The 25489-nt window shown below is 46.3% G+C and overlaps 1 protein-coding gene across 3 annotated transcripts in view; it reads left to right on the forward strand.

The window, feature by feature from the left end:
* CORIN (corin, serine peptidase) overlaps positions 1-25489 on the forward strand; it is a 1859037-nt gene that overhangs the window by 1809491 nt on the left and 24057 nt on the right. For all 3 annotated transcript variants that reach the window (XM_078678226.1, XM_078678228.1, XM_078678227.1), the window contains exon 21: positions 19131-19264. In XM_078678226.1, the coding sequence (XP_078534352.1) occupies positions 19131-19264 (134 nt within the window). The remainder of the gene's footprint in view (positions 1-19130; positions 19265-25489) is intronic.

A 25489-nucleotide genomic window follows, 5' to 3' on the forward strand; every position in this document is an offset into this window, starting at 1 on the left:
GCCATATTAGTATGTGTGCTGGGACATGCCTTTCCGTAGTGGCATTGCCGCCACGTAAAGGCATGCGGACTCTGCCTGCGGGGGCCCGTTGCGGGCCCCCCAGGGACTCCGGTGGGGTGCACATGGTACACTCGTGCAGTTCCATGCACAACATGGCAGGCACCGCGCTGTGCCTGCCATGTTGTGCATGGAAGTGCAGGACATACCTTCCTGGCATTGTGGCGGGCGGTGCTGAGTGCACCGTCCGCCACAATGTCAGGAATGCAGGATGCATCCGCCACTGTGGCGGGCGCATCCTAATAGCCCCCACAAGACCCCCGCCCTTATGGCGGGCGGTCCCATTTCATGATAGGATGGTGGGCGGACTAAGTCTGCCTGCCATCCTAATGTGGCCCATAGTCTCTGATTATATACTACCTCTTTTTTCACTCCAACATGAGTCCACACTATGATCCCTCTTGTTTGCTTCCCGAATAGCTCCAAGAAGTCCCACTTGGAATCTGCCTTGTAATCTAAACATGTCAATCTGAGCATGAAACGTAGACTGGCAGCAGGCTCCGTGCCTTAGGAACGTGGGTGACTAGTCTTGTCCATGACCAGCACAAAGCCTTTAGCCATTTCCCCAGTAACCCTTCAACTCGAAAACCTCATAAATATGCTATTGGAAAAAAGGGTGGCCTCTCTGGCAGTCCAAAGTAAATTTCTCTCCCCGCTTAGAAAGGTATATTTTAGAGAACAAGCACTTGAATTTTAGGCCCTTTGAGCATGGTGCAAGTTTAAATCTCATCCTACTTTTCTATGTTTAATATTCTGTATCAGCTAATAATTCCTTTTCTGATCCCACATTATTTTTTAAACTTTGTCCGGGTTATGCCATTCCTTTTCTAGACCCGATCATACTATTTATTGTACCATCCACTAACAGAAAACAATGCTCCCTGAATTGGTCACTACACACAGCAGCAACTATTCAATTTGATACTAGGGAAATTCCATGTGTTGTAAGGAAATTTTTCACCGAATTTGCCGAATGACCTAATGTAAGAAAGTGGATTCTTATTTGGGGTGGCCGATTGCCCACTTCGAGAAATAATAACACTAACTAATCAGGTTAAACAATAAAGTCATCAAATTAGCCTGAGCTCAACTTCCTTGTAGCTAAGCACAGAACAGACAGTCTTAACTTAGGGCAATGTGTAAGGTATTTATACAACACCAAAACAATTATTAAGTCAAAATCCCTAACAATATTTATCCCAAACTTATTTAGAATAATATAGCAAAAGGACATGAAACTTACAAAAATCCTATCAGATGAACAAAAGATGTGAATTTTTAAAGTTTTAGGTAATATAGCCCCAGAATGCATTAGGCACCAATGATAGCCTATGGAAGTGGAAGACTGGGACCAAGGTTCGATATGAGGCCTACCGCGAGGGATTGCAGGTTGGATAGCCCAAGCTGGTTTGTCCTGGTCAAAGACTTCTGACTTAAGGCCTTATTACAAGTTCGGCAGTCCTTGGCTGGGACTGCCGCAGTCTCAGAAAGACTGCCAAGCCAATGGTGCACCCGCCCGCCAAATATCAAGTTTAATCTAGGGTGGGTTGGCTGTGCTGCCGCCGTCGGATAGTGGTGGTATGTTTGACTCATAGGAGAGCCTAAGAAGCATACCGCCACCCTGAGAGAGCATGCCACACTGTGCATGAACGAATGTGCAATTCCAGGAGGGTAGGACCTGTGCCCCCCACACTTACCCCCATGGCCAGATTTGGAAAGCTGCATTTCCGCCATCCTTTTCATGGCAGGGTCCTTGCCATGGAATGGGTGGTTAAAAAGGCAGGTTGTAATGTGCTTGGGGGTGCCAGCATCGGCACTGCCAGCATATCCAGCCCCTTTGAAGACCACCGCCACAGCAGGATCCTTGCTCCCAGCAGAGGTCTTGTGGCGGTCCCATCTCCACACTCAAAATAGAGCTGACGGATGGTGGTGGTGAGACCACCACCGCGAGTATGGCGTTCCCAGGACTGCCGCACTCGTAATAAGACCTTTAGTCTTTTTTATGGAGCTCAACATCCTCCTGTGGGGAAAGCCTGTATCTGTGTCTGAGGAAGGTGTGTCAAAATTGGAGACCTTTGCTGAGTGGTCCCATTGATGACTTTGGGGGTGTTGCAGGTACAAAACGTTTTGTAAGTCCCAACTTTTCAGGGTTTCTGAGCAGTTCCTCTGTGTCACTTTTATCACTCACAGGACCTCACGGACAGCTCTTAGGGAGCAGGTTCTCCACTTAGGTTAAGGCAAGCCAGGGTGAGTTCTTTTCTGAGATTGTCCAGAAGCTGTTCTGAAGATGGTTCCCTGGGGTGCCACATTTATGACTGGCACTAGCCAGTGGGTAGGGAAGACACTACATAGCCATTGAGAGAAAAGGTCCCGGGGTGACTTTGCCTGCTTTTTGAGCAGTTCCTGTTCACCCCACTGCAGCCAATCCCACAGTGCCCCTGAGTTTTAAATTCCAAGCAGGGGAAACTGGTTCTGCCATGAGCAGAGCTTTTATGACCTTCCAGAGTTATGGCCAGGAAAATGAGCAGTACCCACTATCAGGTGTCCACTTCAAACCAATTCTGGGGTAGCTTCCTTCCCAATGGGTTTGGTGCCAGCCTGGCCGGGGACAACGGCTCGCCTTCTTCAGGTTTCATGTTTCATTTACTTGTTAAAGGGCAGTCTCCCTTTACAATTTAAGCAGTTCTTGGATCCACCCTAACTGGTCTTTCTGCAAGGGGAAGGAAAGCACATCCCCACACCCAGGCCATTGTTCCTTCTCTGGGAGTAGTTTTCACACCTCATTACTGCTATGTACTGTCTGGGAAGCTGCTGGAGAGCTGATGCAAATTAGAAACTTTCTAAAGTAACATTTTTGTACATAATTTTGAAGAATATACCTTCCCTGATGATTTAGACTTTTAATAAATATGCAAATTAATCTTTGCATTAGCTGTTTCCTGTCAGAAGTTACAGATTAAAATTTACAAACGGTACTTCATCATATAAAATCTAGCAACAGCCCTGCCAGTGAAAACAGCTTTTGGGGGCTAGTCAATGAAGGAACATGTTAACTTTAAATTTGCAAATGTTCCACTTTTAAATATCAGACACCCTCCCTTGAGAGCAACGAGATGGATTTAGGAGTGACTTATTAATATTTAAAAGCAGAGTTTCCTGGTTGTCAAAAAAGGGTATTTTGACAGCACATTTTAAGGCTGCTGCAATCAGGCTACATATGGGAGTCCTGGGGTCATGCTTTACAGGTCCCCACAGTAGGTATTGCAGTCCATGGGTGGCATTTAACTTCCAGGATTAAGTGCATTTTCCACACCATACACTGGGGTCTTAGCCAGGTTAAATATGTCAATCAGGGATAAGCCAATTTGACCATCAATCAATCAGTCAGGAGATTGCAAGCTCGCTACTCACCTGTGAGGGTGTCAAGGCGACGGGGACGGGTGGGGGGGGGGGGGGTCTTCAGACCCGTTTATCCGAAGAGCCAGGTCTTGAGGGTCTTCCTGAAGGTGTTCAGGGAGGGGGCGCATCTGATCTCTGCCAGTAGCTCGTTCCACGTTTTGGCTGCAATGTAGGAGAAGGATCTTCCGCCTGCTCTGGCTCTGTGGATGTGTGGGGTTTCGGCCAGTGCAAGGTTGGCAGATCAGAGATTTCTTTGTGTACGTGGAAGTTGATCCTGTCGTTGAGGTATTTGGGGCTGTTGTTGTGTAGGCATTTGTAGGCCTGAGAGAGGATCTTGAAGGTGACTCTTTTCTTCATGGACAGCCTGTGGAGTCCACGTAGGTGTTGGCTGATGTGTTCATGCCGCGGGTTGCCGAGGATGAGTCTGGCGGCGCTGTTCTGTATTGTCTGTAGTTTGCGGAGCAGGGACCAGTTGATGCTGGCATACAACGCGTGTTGAAACCATGTTTCAAGAGAGAACACAGACACTTTACTCCTGTTTAACAGGGGAAACAGTGCACAGAGTTCTAGGCCCAACAAAACACAGGGTCCAGAAAAAGGTGGAAGATCTGGGGTGAAATAGCAGAAAATGCAGATTTCCTAATATTTCTCTATAGCAAAATACCTTACTTTCTTTTAACTTTCCATACCATAACACCATGCCCTTTTTTTTTTAACAAATAACAATTTCTATCAACAGCTTTATACTGGAACATTCAGATACACGGAATGTACAAACAAGAAAACTGTAGTACTGAGATTATTTTGGACCAATGCGACTGCCCGGGCGCATGCAAGACAGAAATGTATCTATACCGTGCCAGCCAAAGCTTTACCCAACAGATAACATTACCAGCATTTTCTAGCAGTTTGGTCCTGCTCCACGCCAACCACTGCATACTTTTTGGGTTGTAAATGCTGTACACCTTGCACTGTGCAAGCATCCTTGATTGGACCTGACCACTCCACAGCTATTTTCATTCATTTAGACTTCCTGTGTTAATTTTCTAGAACCAAATAACAGACTTCCCAATTTGAAGTTGTTCAGTCCCTGACCAAGACCATCTCTGAAGTCTATATACAGAGTCAAAACATGTCAACACATTCACAAAGGTGCAAAAAGAAGGATTCAACATTGACCTAAATTATGCATTGTTATGGTAAAAGGTTCTCATTGTATCTAAGTCTATACTGGTATTTTGTACGTAACAAATAAAGTGACTCATTTACAATATTTTGACGAATGGCAGCGCAGCAAGCCTTCCTACTGTGCTGTCATACATCAAAAGTAAAGGGTAGGAATGTGCCGTATCCACAATATGCAGCACATTACTGTCCTTTTCCCATGCGTTGATGCACAATGGGCTATTGTGCACCAACGTAGGTACATTTGTGCCATGGTGTAAGGGTGTCTGCATTCTAGGGGGGATTGTTTGTTTGCAGGAAGAGAAACCTTCCTGCACAAAACCAATAACAAAGTTTTCCTCTTTCTATGTGTGCTGCCGAATGCCTGCATTCCGCTCTTTTTAGGTCGGTCCTTAAGTAGCATCTCACCCGGGAGTTGGTTATCGGCCATTACAATGGGGGAAAAAACAACGTAATCTGCTACATTGCGTTTTTAATAACGCCAACAGTTAGAACTCATTTCAACCTAATGTAATGCAAACAACCTTTTCTCTGCATACTATTACAACTCGGTAATGTTAACTGATATTTTCCCAAAAGTACAGTAAAAAGGTAAAATAATCCAAACGCGTGGTTTCCTTCTAATTTCTGGCATGAGCTGCCCACACTGGTTTGAAGAGAGTGGATTTTTGAGTCTGGCTTTCCATTTGGAGCAGGCCTGCTCCGAAATGATTATCATAACTAGAAGAGCAGCCCTAAAGTCAAGGTGACCACCGTGCACTATCACAACTAAAAGTATCTGATGTGTTTCATCGGGATTGAACCTCACAGCAGTGATGATGAAAGGCCGTGCATGTTTCCAAAACAAGACGGGTTTAAGGCTTAATGCTGGGTATTCGTGATTAATGTCCATGTTTATTTGCTGTGTTGGTACCCTTTCCAAAACACGGCGAACTCATGTGCTGACATTTGCTACATGTAGACATTTCCATGATGTGTTAGCACGCAAGGGAGTAGACAGACAAATAAAATACCGCCCCTCTCCCCTCCCACTTTGAGCCACATGGAACTCAGGGGCATATTATCAAGGAGGGCGATACGAGATTATCGCCGTTTTAGCGGCCGTTTTCGGCCGCTAAGCGGTGATAATTCTATCGCCCTATTAGCAAGCTGTCGCTAACAGCAGATAGCGACAGCTTGTAGGCGATAGCGAATGGTTTGGGGCCCACTTTGCATGTCAGCGATATTTTTCGCTAATGACATGCAAAGTGGGCGTATCCAACCTGTTAGTGACTAAACACAGTCGCTAACATCGCTATCGCCTATTAACAATGCAGGCGTAGCGATGGAAATATTCGCGCTAAGCGCGAATATCTCCAAAAGCTAACGCCTTCTCAGACCAGTTCTTAGCCATTATATCCAATGGGAGGTGGATATTATGGCTACGACCCTATTGGCGTTAATACGTGAATATTGCTGTAGTGATATTCAGGCATTTCGCCACTATTGCCGGATATTTTGTCGCTTTAGAGATAAACATTGCTAATAGCACGTTATGTCTGCGATAATATCCGGCGATGCTTGGCAATAAAAAAAACTCGCTAAGCCCATTTAGCGATAATTATCGCTAGTTGTTGGTAATATGCACCGAAATGCCCTAGCAAAGTGAGCGATCCCGACCTTTTCTATTAAGGAGATAGTAGGCAATGTTACCCAGAGGATAGAGCCTCAGAATGATTTCATGTTTCAGCATGATTTGAAAGGAATGTGGCCTAAAACTGCACATTAACCAGCATCGACTTCTTTCTTTCATTCTTTCTTTTTCTTTCTCTGATTCATTCTTTCCTTTTTTCTCTCCAGCTTTCTTTACTAATTTCTATTTATTTATTTCCTCTCTTTTCATTCTCTTCTAATTCTGTTTTTTCTTTTTTCCTTTGTTCTGCCCATTCTTCTTGCAGGTGTCTTTTGAGCTGTCTGTTCTTTTTTTATATTCATGTTTAATATTTCTTCCTGCTTTCCATCATTCACTTCCTTAATCCCATTCTCACATTCTTATTTTATCATCTCCTGTATTTCCTTTGCCCATTCTCTCATCCCTCTTTCTTCTTGAATTCCTACCATTGACCTTCCACCTTTCTTATTTCTTCTTTCCAATATTACTTTCTATTTTCAGCTCTACTTTCTTTCTCACTTCCCGTTTTGATTTCTCTGTCTTGTCCCACCACCCCTTTTTCCAAGTTGTATTCTTTTCTTCCCCTCCAATTCTTTTCCCTTTCTCTCCCTCTTTCCATTCTTTATTGTGCCACTGTTCCATCCTACTTCCTTTTAACTTTTCTTCTTTCTGTTCTTATTTGCATTTTTTTCTTCCTTCAAGATATTTCATTGTATTTGCCTCTAACTTATGTTTTTTATATTCCAAACGTTTCTCTTCCATTCTGTCACCATTCTAATCTTTTTTTAACAGGCCGTAAAACAATTTCGTTTGTCCCAGGCACTCTCGCTCAAGCTGGCAGAGCGGGGGCTTCGCTACCACTTGTTAGCATGTTCCAGTTGATGCTCCAAGCAGCACAGTCCTCTACAGTGGTCGAAGGGGGCAGGATAGGATGGGCATGGCGTGCCCCTACTTCTTTTATTCAAAAGATTCCATTCCCCTAATTTTTTATTTTAAACATCTGTCCCAGGACAACAGAAATAGCCAAGGCCCGCAGAGAAGGCTCTGCGTTCGGGGACTGGTAGGCGGGCAAAAAAGGAAAAGGACTCTTTTCCTTCTTGCCCAGAGAAGACAACGACAGTGCCCACTTCTGCTCTGCCGCTGGCAGCTGCCCCCCTCTCTTTCTTGTCTTACACCCTCTCTTTATGACTTGCTCCACTTCGCTTACTGAAAACCGTGGCTTAAAGAAACAGTTCTCACCCTTTCTTTCCTCCTTGTGTTTATTTGTTCCCTTGTGAAATTGATCCAAAAAATAATACAACTTTTGTTGTCTTTTTCTGACATTTTTCTTTTCCATAGTGTAGCCTCTGGAATAAAAGGTTCAAAATACGAAAAATAGATTAAAAAAATAAATAATAAAGCAAGGCAGAGTGGTCGCAAAGTGGCCAGATTGATTTTATGCGCACCCAAACATATTAGTGTCACTTCACAGAGTTTGCCAGTGAAGCGCTACTTTTGTTTTCTTGTCTTTCTTTGAACATCATTAATTTCCCCAGGTGGGGAAGTACTGCAATCCTGGAGGTACTGCAATGCCTGAATGCTGGGTGGATTGGAAAACAAAATGTGTAACGCAGCTGTGTTCACGGATGTGGTCTTTTTACCGTGCTGCTTACGTTTTGTATAGATATAAGCAATGGACATTGAAACGGGTCCCTTTCGAGCCCTGTAATCCGGTCCTTAGCTTTTCAGGAAAAAAACACTCATTGATTTCAGAATAATGAGTGTTAAAGCTTTAAGGCAACCATGTTGTTCCAGCTTACATTTCACATGCTTTACTTAATCTTGCATTCCCTATGAGTGTTTGCTTTTCTGGAATGTTGTTATTTTTTTTTGGGCAGCATATTGCCCTTTTCTAGTGCATAATTTGAATTATGTTGTATCCAGTTGTTTACTGCGGGTTACAATTGGGTTGTAGTTGAAGGCAGTGCAAGTTTCTCTAAGGGCAGTATGGTGTTCAGTGAGGAAGAGGATGTGGTACTCTGGCCAGACCTGTCGACTTTGGAACTGGGGAACCAAGTTCAGCCATCATGACCAGTCCACCGGACCACTCTCCTGAGGGAGCACATTCCTGTTAGAAGGCCCAGCTAGACCTTGGAAGCCCTAGTGTTTTAGCACCAGCAGATGGACCCTAGCGGTGGCAAGTGTAGGTTAACCTTGATGTCTGTCCCCTACAATCAATACTGAAGTTTAACTCCAGTCTTGGGGGCAGGCCTACGAAGCAGCACACCCTAGAGCGACTCGGTCACTGAGGTCACAGGACCCTTGAGAAGGGCCGACTCTAGGGCAGTGCGACCAGTATGACCGCACTGGGTGCTGACTTTGAGTGTGGGTGCTGTGTCTGCAAGTATATTATGATTTTAAAAACACTTGCTGCCTCCTTCCTGGCCTCCAGTAGTTTTTGGAAACAATAAAAATGTCATGATAACTCTGGTGATTAATGTACTTCCTAGAGAGAGAGATCAGAGTTTTGTCTAGTGGAAGTTTGGACTCATTGAAAGGTAGTGCAGAGGGTTAATGTGCCTGCTGCAAAGAACATGTACCATACATATCACAAAGTGCACATAATGTAAATAGGTCGGTGGGCTACTGCTTTTGTCAGAAAGATCCTTTTGTTTAATGTGGTTTATAAGTTAAAATCCTAACATAGAACTGTGAACTATTAACTGTCATCTAAGAGCTGCATGCAAACTGCAAGGTATAAATTAGAGCGTTATGTTTCCCCCCCAAGACTTTGACTATCCTAATGTTTCAAAAGGTGTTCATTCAGATGGAAATCAATTCTGATTATTAGAGAGAACCCTGAACCATGGTATTATGTTTTAAATTCTCAGTTTGTGTTCCCCCAGACCAATCAATATTAAACTATAGTTCCTACTAGTGTGGTTGTCATGTGACTCCTACACCTTGTAGTCCTTTTTCTTATGTAAAATTTCCTATACAGTGATTCTGATGGATACATCTGCCAGTGGATTCCTCACCTTGTGAATATCCCCTTGCTTCAGCAACATTCGGAAATTTCCTTTTTGTAGCTTCGCGCCGACGTGGACGACGTCACAGAGGCACGACACCGCGCGCGACTCCACTGACGTCACCGTCTCCATAATAGGCCCACGCCGGCGTGATGACATCAGTTCCCTTTTTGACGCGTCGTCGACGCTAACGGTTTCTAGGGATCCTCTGTAGCTGTTGGTAACTTTGTTACTGTTTGTTTCTTTTCGGTGTCCTTTTGCTTCTTTGTGTCGAGATGTCCACGAAGAAGACTGGATTCAAGCCCTGCGGAGAGTGCGGCACAATGATGTCTATTACGGATCCGCACGAGTGCTGTGTTTGGTGTTTGAGTTCGGACCATGACGTCGAGGAATGTTTGTCCTGTGAGAAAATGAATCCCAAGGCTCTCCGTGAGAGGGAGGAGAAACTCCTTGTGGCAAAGTTAAAGAGCAGGAAGGACAAGAAGAGGTCAAGGTCACGGACTCGTCGTTCGAGGTTGAGGTCTCGCTCGAAGTCGCGTTCTAGGTCGTCTTCGGTGCATGCTTCAAAGTCGTCGAGGAAGAAGCACATTAAGAGATCTCATGAGTCTCGCCATCACTCTGGGAAGGACTCGAGACTGAAGTCGCAGGTGAAGTTGCTTCGCAAGGAAGTGGAGGCTCCGACTCCGGATGTTCAAGTCTCCGAAGGTGAGGCTTCGCCTGTTCATTCACCGAAGCCGTTGTCAAATCCTTCTCCGGCTCCGACTCATTCTTCTGACCAGGAGGGTGAGGGAGGAGAAGAAGAGGAGGCTCCGTTGCCTGCGGGTTCGTCGACACCGGTGCACCAGCCTGAGGTGGAGGTCGAATTTGAGAAGACTCTGCTCCCTCGAGAGCAACCTGTGGGCTCTTATCCAGCTTTTCCTGCTCCAGGTCAGGACCCTACTCAGTTCCTGAATGCTATGTATGGAGTGTATTCAAGGGCTATGTACCCCTCTGGTGCACCGGTTGGTCCCACGGGTCCATTAGCATACAATCTGGGTATCCCCCAGACTTACGCTCCTGCGCCGTTTTTTATGCCATTCATGCTGGCTCCCACGCCGCCTTGGCTTTTCTCGGCGCTGCCGAAGCCTTCGACGCCAAGACCTTCGACGCCGATGCCGAATCCGATCCGACCTCGTGTTCAGCGGTCTGGTCCTCCGGCTTCGGGCTCGACGCCGGCTCCGACGGAGTCGATTCCGGATCCGTCGACTTAATTCATGAAGGAGAGGTCGAGGCGTGAGGCACAGAGACTTCTGGAAGAGCAGAGGTACAGTGAAGGGGAAATGGAAGAGGGTGAGCTGCAGGATTCAGAGGATCTTTTCGATGATCTGAGAGAGGCTAGTAGTCTTGAGCTGTCTCCTGATAGGGATTTGGCCTCTGTTTCTGTCGCCCCTTCTAAGGATGTGACACCTTATCACGTGGTTATTAGGGAGGCTGCAGACCTGTTGAATATAGCACTTCCTACTGCAGAGTGTAAAGCTAATATACTGACTGAAGTCCTTCATTCGCCTACCTCTGTGGTCGAGCCTATGCTCCCTTTCAATGATGCTTTGGCGGAGCCTATATCTGAGGTTTGGAAAAGACCGCTAACAGCCCCTGCTGTTTCGAGGGCGGTTGCAAGAAGGTAGAGGGTGGCGCCTGGTGATCCGGACTTTTTATCCACACAACCCTTAACAGAGAGCTTGGTTGTGCAGGCGGCCTGCTCGAAAAAATCTGTGGGCGCTTTTCCACAGTTTCCTAGGGATAAGGAATCAAAGAAGCAGGAACAGGCTGCTAAAAAAGTATTTTCCTCAGCAAGCATGGCGCTCAAATCGACTAATGCTACTTGTCTTATGGGATGCTATATCCATGCATTGATGGATTCAGTCAAACAGCTGGTTCCAAAGCGTCCTGAGGAGGATAGGAAGGGTTTTCAAGAGATGATTACTGACACTCAGACTGCCGCTAGACAGGTCATTCAGAGTGGTCTGGACACTGCTGACTCGGTGGCAAGAGTGATGGGTTCTTCAGTGGCCACAAGAAGAGCGGCATGGCTTAAATCCTCTGAATTCTCTGCGGATGTCCAAGCTGCCCTGATGGATTTGCCCTTTGATGGGTCAGGATTGTTTGGAAAGAAGGCTGATGCTGCTTTAGAAAGGTTCAAGGACAGCAGAGCGACAGCGAGATCTTTGGGCCTACAGTCCAGAGGTACTGCGGGGAAGAGGTTCAGCGGTTTTGGCAGGTCTTACTTTCGGACCTACAGACAGCCACAACAGCAGCAGCAAAATACGCTGTACAAGTCGTACAGAGGCAGGCAAAGAGCTCGTCCTAGGGGTCGTCGGGCCTCCTCCTCCTCCTCTACCTCTTCCCAACCCCCTGCCACCACAGCAAAGCAGCCCTAGATCCGCCATTCCGGATCATGTGGGCCCAGTGGGGGGCCGGCTTACCCATTTTCTACGAGATTGGGAATTGATTACATCGGATCTTTGGGTTCTCAATCTCGTGGAGAATGGGTATGCTCTTCCCTTTTGGGAATTTCCCCCCAATTACCCTCCTTGCCAAGGTTTTTGTGCGGAGGACCACCTGCTGCTCTTGCAGGAAGAAGTCCTGGCTCTGTTCAGAAAGGGTGCGATAGAGGTGGTTCCAGAGCAGGAGAGGGGTCAGGGGTGCTACTCCCGGTATTTCCTGATCCCCAAAAAGGATGGCAGACTTCGTCCAATCCTGGATCTCAGGATCTTGAACCTTTACCTGAAGCAGGAGAAGTTCAAGATACTGACCCTTGCGCAGGTTCTTTGAGGGCTGCTGGAAGAAGACTGGATGGTGTCGATCGACTTGCAGGATGCGTATTTCCACATCACCATTCTGAAGTCGCACAGGAAGTATCTCTGTTTTACGGTGGGATCGCAGCACTACCAGTTTGCGGTCCTTCCGTTTGGTCTTACTACTGCGCCTCGAGTTTTCACCAAGGTGATGGCAGTGGTGGCTGCACATCTCAGAAGGTCATGGGTTCCGGTATTCCCTTATCTAGACGATTGGCTGATCAAAGCAGAATCTCCGGAGAAAGGGCTCCATCATCTGCAAGTCACAACTCAGTTGTTGTACAGGTTGGATTTATCAATAAATGTACCCAAATCTCACCTGGTGCCCTCCCAGCGCAACCTGTTCATATGTGCAGTACTGGATACAACTGTATGTCGGGCATTCCCTCCGCCTCAAAGGATTCGCGACATACAGGAAATGATTCCTTTATTTCACAATGGGGCGGTCGTTCCAGTCCTGAAGGTCCTTTGTCTGCTCGGTCTGATGGCTTCCTGCATTCTGTTGGTCAACCATGCATGCTGGCATATGAGGGCACCCCAGTGGTGCCTCCGCAGGCAGTGGTATCAACACAACGGAGATCTCAGGGAGTCCATCAGGATCTCCAGAGAAACTGCAGCGAATCAGTCTTGGTGGAGTGTAGGGGGCAATCTGTCTCAAGGAAAGTTTTTCCAACTTCCTCCGGCGGTGGCCACAGTGATAACGGATGCGTCCACTCTAAGGTGGGGTGCTCATCTGGGGGATCTGGAGATCAAGGGTCTTTGGTCTCCAGAGGAAAGGTTGCTTCACATCAACCTTCTGGAATTGCGGGAGAGAGATACGTCTGGCGCTCAAGGCCTTCCTCCCTTCCCTTCGCGGGCGGACGGTTCAGGTCCTGACGGGCAACAACATCGCGATGTGGTATGTAAACAAGCAGGGAGGAGTAGGGTTGCAGTGTCTCTGCAGAGAGGCTCTGCGTCTCTGGTCCCGGGTTCAGGATCATCAGATTTGTCTGATGGCAAATAATCTGGCCGGAGTTCTGAACGTGCATGCAGACAGTCTCAGTCGGCAGTTCTCAGCCGACCACGAGTGGAGGCTTCATCCAGAGGTAGTTCGTCACGTCTTTCGGACGTGGGGGACTCCTCAGGTGAACCTGTTCGCCACTTGTGAGAATGCTCACTGCCCGTCATTCTGCAGCCTCCAGTTTCCGATGCAGGGAGCCTTGGGGGACGCATTTCAGTTGAGTTGGGGCTCGCAACTCCTTTACGCGTTTCCACCCATACCCTTGATTCCTCGGGTTCTGAGGCAGATTCGCAAAGACCGGGCCCAAGTTATATTGATCGCCCCGGATTGGCCAAGAAGGGTGTGGTTCACAGATCTTCTCCACCTCTCCTCGTGCCCGCCGCTCCGTCTCCCTTTCAGGGTAGATCTCCTCTCTCAGATGGAGGGGCAGGTTCTACACCCCCACCTCCAGACCTTACACCTTCATGCCTGGAGATTGAACGGGGCAACCTGAATTCCTTTTCTCTCTCACATGATGTGGTGGATGTCATTCTATCGGCCAGGCATGACTCCAAGTCAATCTATTCATACAGATGGTCTAAATTTGTGACTTGGTGTGGGGAGAAGTCCATTGACCCTTTGAGGGCTCGTTTGTCAGATATACTTCTATTTGCTCTTTCTTTAGCGCAGCAAGGCTTTACTGTGGCAACAGTGAAAGGTTATCTTTCGGCTTTGTTGGCATTTCTTGCCTGCCGGATCAGCCGTCCTTATTTAAATCTCCTATTGTTTTAAGATTTCTGAAGGGCCTTACGAATAAATTTCCTCCTACTCCTTTTATTGTGCCTCAATGGGACTTGAATCTGGTGCTTAAGTTTTTTATTGGGTTCCCCTTTTGAACCTGTACATAATTGTCCCTTGAGGTTGTTGTCCTTTAGGACGGTTTTCCTAGTTGCAATTACCTCGGCAAGGAGGGTGAGTGAGCTTCAAGCTCTTAGTTCAAAGCCCCCATTCTTGACCATTCACGAATGAACGAATGGTTCTTTGGACCAGGGCTGCTTTTCTGCCTAAGGTGGTTACTCCTTTCCATCTAGGACAGTCTATTACCCTTCCTACCTTCTATCCTCCCCCTCACTCTTCCAAGGAGGAGGAGCGGCTTCACCGTCTGGACCCTAAGAGGGTGGTGAGCTTTTATCTTGATTGGACAAAAGACTATCGAATTGATGATCAGCTGTTTGTTGGATTTGCTGGCTGCAGAAAAGGAAGAGCTGTGCACAAGCGCATACTTTCGAGATGGATAATACTATGCATCAATATCTGCTATGCCCTGGCTGGTAAGGAACCTCCAGAGGGTATAAGAGACCACTCTACTAGAGCAAAGTCTTCAACATCTGCTTTGTCTAGGGGTGTTCCTGTTGAAGACATTTGTAAAGCGGAAACTTGGGCCTCCCACCACACTTTCGCGAAGCATTACTGCTTGAATACTGAAGTGAGGAGGCAAGGCCACTTTGCGCGTTCTGTCCTCCAGGATTTTCTGGTATAGAGGAGTGGACACCCTCCTCCGGGAGTGGGGACTGCTGTGGGAATCTATTCACAAGGTGAGGAATCCACTGGCAGATGTATCCATCAGAAGAACAAGTTACTTACCTTCGGTAACCCTTTTTCTGGTGGATACAGTATCTGCCTGTGGATTCCTCACTGACCCACCCGCCTCCCCGTTGTCCACTCTTCTATACCTGAGTAACTGTGATGTTTTTATTGTTGAAGGAAAAGTTTTATTTCAATTGCTTTTATGCTTGGTTTCACACTGTGTGTGTTATCTTGACATTTGTGTTTTGTGTATACTGTGTATATATCTACTGATGTTGGTCCGTCCGTGTGTCTCGAAGGCACGGAAAAAAGGGCGGAACTGATGTCATCACGCCGGCGTGGGCCTATTATGGAGTCGTTGACATCAGCGGAGTCGCGCGCGGTGTCGTGCCTCTGTGACATCGTCGGCGCGAAGCTACAAAAAGAATTTCCAAATGTTGCTGACGCAAGGGGATATTCACAAGGTGAGGAATCCACAGGCAGATACTGTATCCACCAGAAAAAGCGTTACCGAAGGTAAGTAACTTGTTCTTTACACACGTATAATTGATTGCCTCTGTGTAATGTGTGTGATATAAAGTGCTCTGACACCCTACAATGGTATGAGTGGTGCTGTCAATCAAATTAGATGCATCTGAGAGAGAGTGTAGTTATGGGGACTTGAGGGGCACTGTTAAAGGGGGGTAGTGAGGGAATCCGTGGCAGAGGTAGTCTTTGGGGGGCACCAACGAACATTGTTGCACAGAGCACCACCAGCACTAAAGCTGGCCCTGCCCTTGAGGAGAGTCAGTCTCAGCTATTGGTACCTCCATTGGCCTTGTTTCAGCAATAGTATATGCAACTCATCAGGGATCAGCATTTGCACGCACAACAAGCTAAGTTTGCAAACTTCGCAAACTTCTTGGTCTCTCTGCTTCAAGCACTTTTAACATGTGTTGCCTGCTTTTGGGGCCACCTGATTTATGCAGCAAAGGAGGACAAAATGATGCTGCAGTGTTGACTAAATAATGTAAATGTAAATGTAAATGTAGGTGTACTTATATAGCGCAAACCTGTCACCCAAAGGGCATCCTGGCGCTTGCTTAGGGAACCCGTCCTGGTATTCCCCTGTGAGAAACCCCGGCAGGGTGTCCACAAGGTGAAAGCCAGGCATCCCGCCGCGAGGGGCCGTCGTGGAGATTAAGCAAGCTATTACCCAGAGTTGCAGAGTGTGACTCCGTGATTCGAGTAGGCACCGGAGCGAGAATTGTCGAGTCCGTGGAATTTTGAGCCCGAGACCCGCCGAGGCGGGGAATCGAACCCTGGTCCACGCAGCGTATTGCAGTATGTTTTCTGATACTTTATTATTTTGACATATTTCACATGCAAACAGTCTCTGGAAAGATTTTGCCTTATTAGTACCAGTGTAACATACAAATAAGGCAGTGAGAAAGGTCATCAGCCAACCTTTACAAAGGGCTGTTCACTTTGCAGCAACACAAGTCACATTTTAGGAACTTTTGATCCGTTCGAGCTACAAACAGTTTATAAGTTAAAATTGTCAGATTATGTAGCAGATGTGTTATGTGTCAAATATGGCAGAGCCATAATTATATAGAAAACATTTGCAAACTATCTTGCTATTCATGTGTGAACTGCCCTTGTGGAAAAAAGGAGGAGAAGTGCTGACGAGAGAAACTCCATGTCTCGGAAACAAATGGCTTGTGCTTCCACATTTAAGCGTGTTCGGGACATCTGTGATTGGAAACGTATCCCACTTTGTGAATGTATTTTAATGTCAATAACTCATATTAAACCTTAAATAATCATGTGTATCAATTGGTTGAATTAAATAACATAATAATCTGTAACTGGTCAGTGAAATGCAAAACAAATACTAAAGATTGGAATGTTTTGTGCATTCTGGCCACACCTCGCACTCCGCCCACTGATCCAATCCATGGGTTATTCCCGCCCTCTGGTTCTCTGCCCACAGTTCCCCTACGTTTTTTCCCCACTTCGACCACTGGTCCTCTTGTTATGTTACATTTTCGACGACTTACATGCATGCGTTGTAAATAAATATGTGATTTATAAAAAATGCTATCTAAAAGTAAGTCGTTGAAAATGATGTGTGGAAAATGTAACATACCATCTGTGGTTATCTGTGTGCATGCAGCAAATGCCAGTGCACAGGTTCGCCATGTTTTGCAAAGGGCAAATGCAGTGTTGTACGTATTAGTGTAGCAAGGATGCAGTGGGCCTGGTGCAGACAAGGACAATTGCCCCTTTGACTGCTATTGGGATAGTAAAATACAGAAATGTATGGGTCTGGATTGGCTCCTCAGAACTCTGGGCCCTGGTGCCACTGCACGTGCTGCACCAATAGTAGCTACAACCCGGGTTGAGTCCTTTTTTTATGTTAGAGTAACACTGACGATTTGCTCCCAGTCCACAGAACCCTTCATACTGGCGTTCACCCTGACACTTGAGACTTTAGTCCTGTGATGCAACTCACACCCTGTCCAGCGACTAACAAGGTCTTCTGCTATTTGCAGGCTACAAGTAATATGCTCTGTTATGTGCAAATGCACCTTGGTCATACCAGGGGCTTGATCATCCTGTAAATACAGGGCCTGGCATTTCGGGTGCTCTTCCAACCTTATCGTAATTCCCCTAGAGGTATTTCTCTGTTAATGTTTCGCCACAGAGGTCTCTGAAACTTAAATGGCTCCAGTAGCACCAAGTTTCAAGTTTTGGGTGGTATTAAAAGCACCATGCAGGGTTTCTGTATGGGTAATTCTCCTGAATAGCCCATTGTTTTCCTCACTTCTTCTAGATTCTGGTGTTAGGCTTAATCTTTGGTTCTTTTCAGGTGTTCACTACATGTAATACACATTTTTTCTAGCCTCCAGATATCTGCTCACTCACCAGGGGCTTTGCATATGTCGTCTAGTGCTTTGAGAACCTTACATCAGTGATCTCTCTGACTTAGTCTTCCTTGGAATCACGTAGCCTCATGTGTTCACATCCGGTGCCTCAGAGCCCAGTTTGTGTCTGTGAGCCTTTTCCGCCCCTCAAAGGCATGCTGGGGTATGTCCAAGAATAGGAGTAGGTATCCTCTCCCTACTGTACGGCAGTGCTTTCTACGCTAAAGCGGTGTCACAATTATGAAATAAGTTTGGTCTCTACAGATGTATGTCATTGAAAAGGCAGAAGCATGACCTCATAGGTGGCATTTCCTGGAAGAGTCGGCTGATTGGCTTTGTAGCTTCAATGGGTTTTTTCTGAACACTTTGGGCCTAATTTATGAGAAATGACGCATGAATGCGTAAAAGCAGTGATGCGTCACTTCTCAGTGCGCCCTCCTTGCGACACCAATGATGCGTTATATTTACAATATGACACATCATATTGCATGGAAGGACAGAAATGTCAGTATAACTGACGTATCTGTCAGCACAAAAAGTGGCGCATTGCTGGAGTTGTGTCGGAAACCTGACGCAACTCCAGCAATGTTCCTTTCCATGGGGCAAGCCCCATGTGAAAGGGCCTGCGTCACCCATACGCCTGCCATGAGGCAGGCGTAATGTTTTGATGCATTGGCATCCTAGAAGTGGTGCAGCGAAATCTCATAGATTTCGCTGCACCACTCCTACGACCCTGTCTTGTGGGGGTACGCCCACCCTGCATACACTATACCTGGCGCAGGTATAATGTAGCGCAGGGGTTTCCGAAGTGACGCATCTACCTAGATGCGTCACTTCATAAATATGGCGCAACATGGCGCATTTTTTATGCCACTGGTGTGTCGTAAAAAGTGATGCACCGGTGGCGCACAAGTGACACAGCGGCTCTTAAATGAGCCCCCCTGAACTTACCGTTCCTTGATTATAAATGTTCTTTTTGCACAAAGAAGTAATCCTAGTATGGCGACTGCATACCTTAAAGGTTTGAAGGCGGTAATAAACAAAAACTTGCTGCCTACATGAACACCTGTGGCCCATGATGCAATGCCACTTCTACACAGCAGCACTTTTTGCTACCAGACACTAATGCGCCTCAATACTCGCTTACTTACCAGTGGCCTCCGTATTCTTCCGTTCGCCAGCTGGGACAGTAGCAGTCCCTGGACAGATGACACTAACTCCACCAGTGCAGTGCACCACCAACACTGCATTGACCCGAGCGCTGCGACAATTGAATGACATTTTCCACTGGCCAATCAGAGTAAAAGCAGTTCTGCACCCGTTAGGCACGTAGATATCTGTGCAGTTTTGCGCCGGCACCAGTGCATTCGATACAATACAGCCCCTTGCCTTTATTCAAATGTCACTTAGCACATGTTACTGTATTGCTTTATGAAGTAGTTCATGTTTCCTTGGTTCACTGTGCCATAACTGCTCGTTTGAGAGATGCATGTGATGACGTGTGCCCTTGTTTCGTTGCAGTGCCCTTTAAGCTTCAGGAAGGAGAAGTCCGCATTATCTCGCTCGACCAATGCCAGTCCTACTTCGACCTGAAAACCATCACATCCAGAATGCTATGCGCGGGCTACGAGTCCGGAACAGTGGACTCCTGCATGGTAAGTGGTTTTTTTTTAACTCCAGTGAAAACCCGGAGTGAAAGGGTCCCGTTGGCACTGCAGCTATCTTACAGGACCTGGACTCGGGAAAGAAACAGCGAGTTGCTAATATCGAAAGGAGTCATGCTGTTCACTCCCAGCCTCATAATGCATCTAATATTAAAATACACTTGTTTTGGTCGGTATTACACTTTTTAGGACTCATTGGACCACTGTACCGATGGCGAATAATGCCCACCTAAGCCACATCCACAGTTCCCTTCACTATCCCTAAGAACCCGGTTAGTGCAAGGCCGGGTTCAACCCTGCTGGAAATTTTAAGATGAATAATCGCTTAGGTGGGTTGGGTATATCAGACAAATTTAGAAATGTTGTAGCATTTATCCAGGATTCTTTAAGAAGAGTGGCAGACTTCTTAGTGGCCAGGTATTTCAGATCTCTATTTCTAGAGCTCAAAGCACACCTCTCCTTGAATTCTCTTTTTGAAATCTGTAATGGGGCACCCAATCTAAAATCCTGTATGTTAAAATATTGTCTACATTTTTATAATCTATCTCTCACTCACTCATTATGACATATTTCCTCATTGCACAGCGAAGACACGTTTGTTTAACAGTTTGTTAGATTTGGGGGTCTCTGGTTGGCACAGGTAGGTACCTGTGACAAATAGGGATCCTTGCATCTAGTCAGGGTAAGGAGGAACACTCCTAAAATAACCCCTGCTCACCCCCTTGGTAGCTTGGCACGAGCAGACAGGCTTATCTCAGAGGCAGTGTGTAAAGCATTTGTACACACATACAGTAATCAAGTGACAAAACTACAGATGGACACCACACAAGTTGTATATTAAAAATAAGTATTCTTTATAAAGATTTAACACAAGTCCACAAATGACAAAAATCCACAATACTGTACTTAAAATGATAGTTTTAGCTTAGTTCTCTTTAGGTCTTAAAATGCGACACTTTGAGTCAATGTACCTTAACATGCGACACGCAGCGCAACGAAAGTGTTGCAAGATGGAAATGCGGCAAAGATCCGGTGCAAAGAAATAAAGACGTCAAGTTCTTCCTGATGCATCACGCTTCTCCGATGTTGCGAGAAGTCTCGGCTCGATGCGTCAGCTGCAGCGGCGACACCCTTGTTCAGTGATGTGACGACAGCGGCTTTGGCGGCGCACTCTTCTCCGACAATGCGAGACGCTTCCGTTCGATGCCACAAATGCGGCGGCAACACCCTTGGTCAGTGATGCGACAAATGCAGCTCCCCCAGCGGCACGCTTCTATGTGGATGTGAGGCGCTTCTTGTGATGCGCGCAATGCGACAGCTACAGTGGCGACATCCTTCCTCAGTGATTCAGCGGCTGCGACAGCGACACGCTTCCTCCTTCGTTGCGAGACCCTTCTCTTGATGCGGTGCAATGCGTCAGCTACGCGGCGTCATCCACAATGCAATGGCTGCGACGGCGACACGCTTCTTCACGGTTATGGGACGTTTCTTGAGATGCGGTGCAATAAGTCAGCTACAGCGGCGACATCCACGATGCGACGGTTGCGACGGCGCCACGCTTCTCCCTCTTGAGTCGTGTTTCCAGCTCCTTGCAACAGGCAGTCCCTCAGAAGGCACAAAACAGCAGCAGGCACTTCCAAAGAAATCTGGGGAGCTGGGAGTTGAAGTCTGTTGTCCCTGAGACTTCAGCAGGAGGCAAGCTCTTCTCTCAAGCCCTTGGAGATCCTTCACAAGTTGAAATAAAGTTCCTTTCTCCTTTCTTTGGCAGTCAGGCAACCACTGCAGGCCAATCCCCCAAGCAGCACTTGAGCTTAGGGATAGTCTCTCCTCAGTTTCTTCAGGTTCCTCTCCTCAGTAAAAGGTTTCTTCTTGTTGTCCAAAAGTGATCTAATTTCTTGGGTTCAGGGTCCCAATACTTATACCCCAAAATCCTTTGTCCTCTGAGAGCAGAGGGGCCTTTGCCTAGTCCAAACCAGTTCTGGTCAGTCCTGGAGCATATGTCTCCTTTTTTCCTTTCACAGTGCAGGGCAGAGACATCAGACGCCCCACAGGAGTTGGAGTCAGCATAGTGGTGGGAAGGCACAGCCCTGGAGCACTCTGTTGACATGACTCCTTCTCTCCTCTCACAGTGCATGGCAGAGACATCAGACGCACCACAGGAGGTGGAGCCAGCATTGTGGAGGGAAGGCACAGCACTATTCCGGTCCCAGGTGCAACTCCTCGCTCCCATCTAGATGCAGATCTCTCTGTTCTCCACTGGGCTGACTCACCCTGTCTCCTGTAATCCCCCAGCCATTATGGAGGGAAGGCACAGCCCTATTCCAGTCCCAGGTGCAACTCCTTGCTCCCATCTAGATGCAGATCTCTCTATTCTCCACTGGGCTGACTCACCCTGTCTCCTGGAATCCCCCAGCCATGTCACTCAAACTCCAGACAAGGAATACACAACCTAGCAGAGGCAGGCTTGGATAGTTAGGAAAGAAAATACCTACTTTCTAAAAGTGGTATTTTCAAACACAAAATGTTAAAACCAACTTCACTAAAAGATGTATTTTATCATTCTGAGTTCAGGCATACTAAACTCGAATTTCGACCTAGTTCCCTGAGTCAGTTAGGATTATAACATGTAATAAACTAACTGCCCATTCTGGCCTATGGGGAATAGTTAGCCTTGCAATAATGAAACAAGAAAATGACTGTAATTTACTATTAGGACATGCCACACACATCAGGGCTTGTCCTACCTTATACTTACAATGCACCCTGCCCTTGGGCCTACCATAGGGGTGTCTGACATGAAGAAAATGGAAGGTTTAGGCACTGGCAAGTGGGTGCACGTGCCCAGTCAACATGGCAGTACCAGACTGCACACAGGCTCTGCAATGGCAGACCTGAGACACACGTTTACAGGCTGCTTCTGTGGGTGGCACAACCAGTGCTGCAAGCCCACTAGCAGCATTTGGTTTACAATGCCTGGAAACACTCAGTGCACTGTACTAGGGGCTGACAAGTAAACCAAACCAGCCAAATATGGAATCACTAATCCATATAACAATTTACAACAGGGAAGGCATATGCACTTTAGCACTGATCAGCAGTGGTAAAGTGCCCACAGTCATAAAACCAACAAAAACAGGTCAGACAAAATACAGGAGGAAGGCAAAAAGTACAGGGATGACCCTGCAAAATGGGCCAAGTCCAACACAGTTGCTAGCTATTTCTGCCAGAAATGTGTGCTTTGGAAAAATGCAATGGAGTTCAACTTTGTTTCCAGTATTACTGCTTCATAATCATAATTCTGGGGGACAGTCCGGAAAGTTTTTCGAGGCAAGCAAACAGGCTCGTACTGCGGCCAACTTACAGTTCGAACAAAGGTAACTTGTGTTTGTGTCAGACACAGCAGTTACAAATGTTTGCAGCCTGGCTATGAAGAAAAGGTGGCTTTAAAGGCTGTTGAGGGCTAATCCAGTCCAATCTGGTCTAACAGTGCCATATGAGCCTACAGAAATAGTTTCTGCAAGGCTTTCATAGACCGGATCCAGCTAAGATACAATTAAAACAGAGGCAGAATACATGCTCTCTTGCATTCCGCTCAGCGTCGGAATACTCATCGGAGTAGCCGCGTGATTTAGAAATCTCGCTATTCTATTCATACATTCCAAAAACCCCAAACGTATCTGGAACCCCAGGCATACAACCTCCGCCCCATATAGTAGTAGTGAGGGGAACCATTGCTCTATGCTTTGTGAACACAGGTTTGATTGAAGGGGCCTCAAAGTCTCTTTGAGATTTCTTAATCCCACCTCCTGTAAAAAACACCCAAGTATTTAAATTATCTAGGTGCAGCTTCCATTGCAGCTTACTATTAAACATCAGACTCCGATATTTATAGGTCAAAGCCTTTTTTACAAACATTTCTCCAATGTCATCTAAAAAGACTTACATTTGTAACTATTAAAAACTTTCTTTTTTCATTATTAATAGTTTCTTGGTCTAACAGTACTTATGAAAGGCATTCCGTTTTCTTTGTAACCTTATCTGCATTAAATCCTGTATGACTAAGGGTCTGATTACGATGCCGGTCAAACTGACCGTTCAACCGCCATCTTTGCGGGTCCTTTACTACTGCTGAGACCTGGAAGTTTGCCCCCGCCCTATTACAATGCAACCGCTGCTACTGCTGTGGTTGCCGCTATGGCGGAGCACATACCCCTGAATATGTTGCTGCAAAAGTGTACATAACTCATATGAATTGTACATACATGCCTGACATGTGAGGATATGGCGTATGCCCCCATACCTCTTTGCTGGAGTGTGGCAGAATGTGCACAGTCCAGTCAGTGGGAATACATGCCACAGAAGGACTTACCTGGTTTCCGGCACCCACAGGATTGTTGTCATTGGGGTTCAGCTTCCGAGGTGTAAGGTGGACCTAGAGGAAAGGATACTCGGTGCAGACTACTGGAGAAAAGTGGATTGGGGTTAGTATGCACCCCAAATCCTTCGCTTCCGACGACTCGAGGCAGCCAGTCGGAACGCCAAGGTTGGGTCATCAGAAACCCAAATCGTAATTTGGACGGCAGTCGGAGACCCCTGTACAGCTCTATGGGTGCAGTTTGTCTACAACCGCCATCTCGGTGGTTGGAGAAAAGCTGTCGGAGTCGGTGGTCTTTAAGCAGTCGGTCAGAGTACACAATGCATGCATCGAAATCCGGCGGTCAGATCAACCGCCTCCCAAGAGACCTTTGATGGTCTGACCGCCCCCGACAGGACCTCAGATGGCGGTCCAACTGGCTTCGTCATCAGCCCTGAAATCTTCTGCATATAGTAGTCAGGGTATATGCTGCCCCCATCCTTGGAGAGAATGAATGAGTAGTCTATAAAGTTGGAGGTAAGTCTGCAAGGTACAGTGCAAATAATGTTGGGGCCAGAACACAACCCTGCCTTAAATTGTATTTGAGTAAAACGTTACTTGAAAGTGATCCAGCATCACCATGGCCGAATTCTGATAGTGTTGCTTTTGTAGTACTGCCAAGCAACTACCTTCAAATTCTCCCTATTTTACATACCTTTTTGGGCAATTGCCCATAGACTAAACCATAGTCCATCGTCAAGTGCCCTTCTTGAAAGCTGCCTTGTTCAGTGAGAACTAGATGATGCTACTCTATATCTTTCAAGTTTTCTAGTATAGCTTTCTAATAGATGTTCACCCCTTCATCCAGAAGACTAATAATGCAATAATTTTTGGGACGGAAAGGGTCATTTATTTTCAGAATTGGCCTTATAATGCACTTGACCAATTACCATAAAGTGCACCCGAGATGATAAAGGGTTTACAAGCAATGCTGAAGAACTTAGCCCACCACTCCATATTGGTCTTCATACTAATTGCCTGAAGGTTGTCCAGCTTCCCTTAAGAGATTGAACTATGAAAGTATCTTTTTATAACCTTTTCTGATAAATACGATAGTAGTTCCTCGTCTGGGTTGTGTCTTTGCCTACTAATGTTCTTATTTATGTTGAATATATATTTGACAGATAACTGACCCAGTCTTCCTCCGGTGCTATCGATTTAGGGGCGTTATCATTGTATGTTCCCCCCTTTGCACTTTGTATCCTTCGTGCCAAACACGGCCAGCATTTCCTCCCCATTTGATTTATACAGGAGCTTCTGATTTCTTTTAAATAAATCAGCATATTCTGCCTTAGTTTCTCTAAAGGTTTTATCCAGGGCAGTGTTGCTTGCTCATTTGCCCCTAATTCACTTTAACAGTCTCAGTTTTCTTTTCAAGTCCTGACATTGGGAGCTGAATCACCCACAACCATTAAGGCCTTTTGTATTCGCATGAATCCCCTTTATCAAATTAAATGGCACTGTCGAACTCTCAACTGCTCTTCGTATCATTCGAGAATACAACTTTATTGTCCCCTGATGAATTAAGTCATCACTATTCAGTGCTATGGACAGCGGGAACAGAACTAATACTGCCATCTATGCTTCATACATGCGAATTACCCTATGTTTGGGGAAACTAATTTGCAGCCGTAGTATTTGTTCCTTTTCCGTCAATTAAAAGTGTATTCCCATGGTCAACAACAAATGATCGTTACCTTCGAGCATTTTCCTTGAGGTGAAGTTTGTTTTGCTGGCTGGTCGGGCGCCATATGACCCTGAAGGCAAACTTCCCCCCTCTACACTTAGGAGATTTTGCATTC

Source organism: Lissotriton helveticus, chromosome 2_2 (assembly GCF_964261635.1).
Source record: "Lissotriton helveticus chromosome 2_2, aLisHel1.1, whole genome shotgun sequence".
NCBI lineage: Eukaryota > Metazoa > Chordata > Amphibia > Caudata > Salamandridae > Lissotriton > Lissotriton helveticus.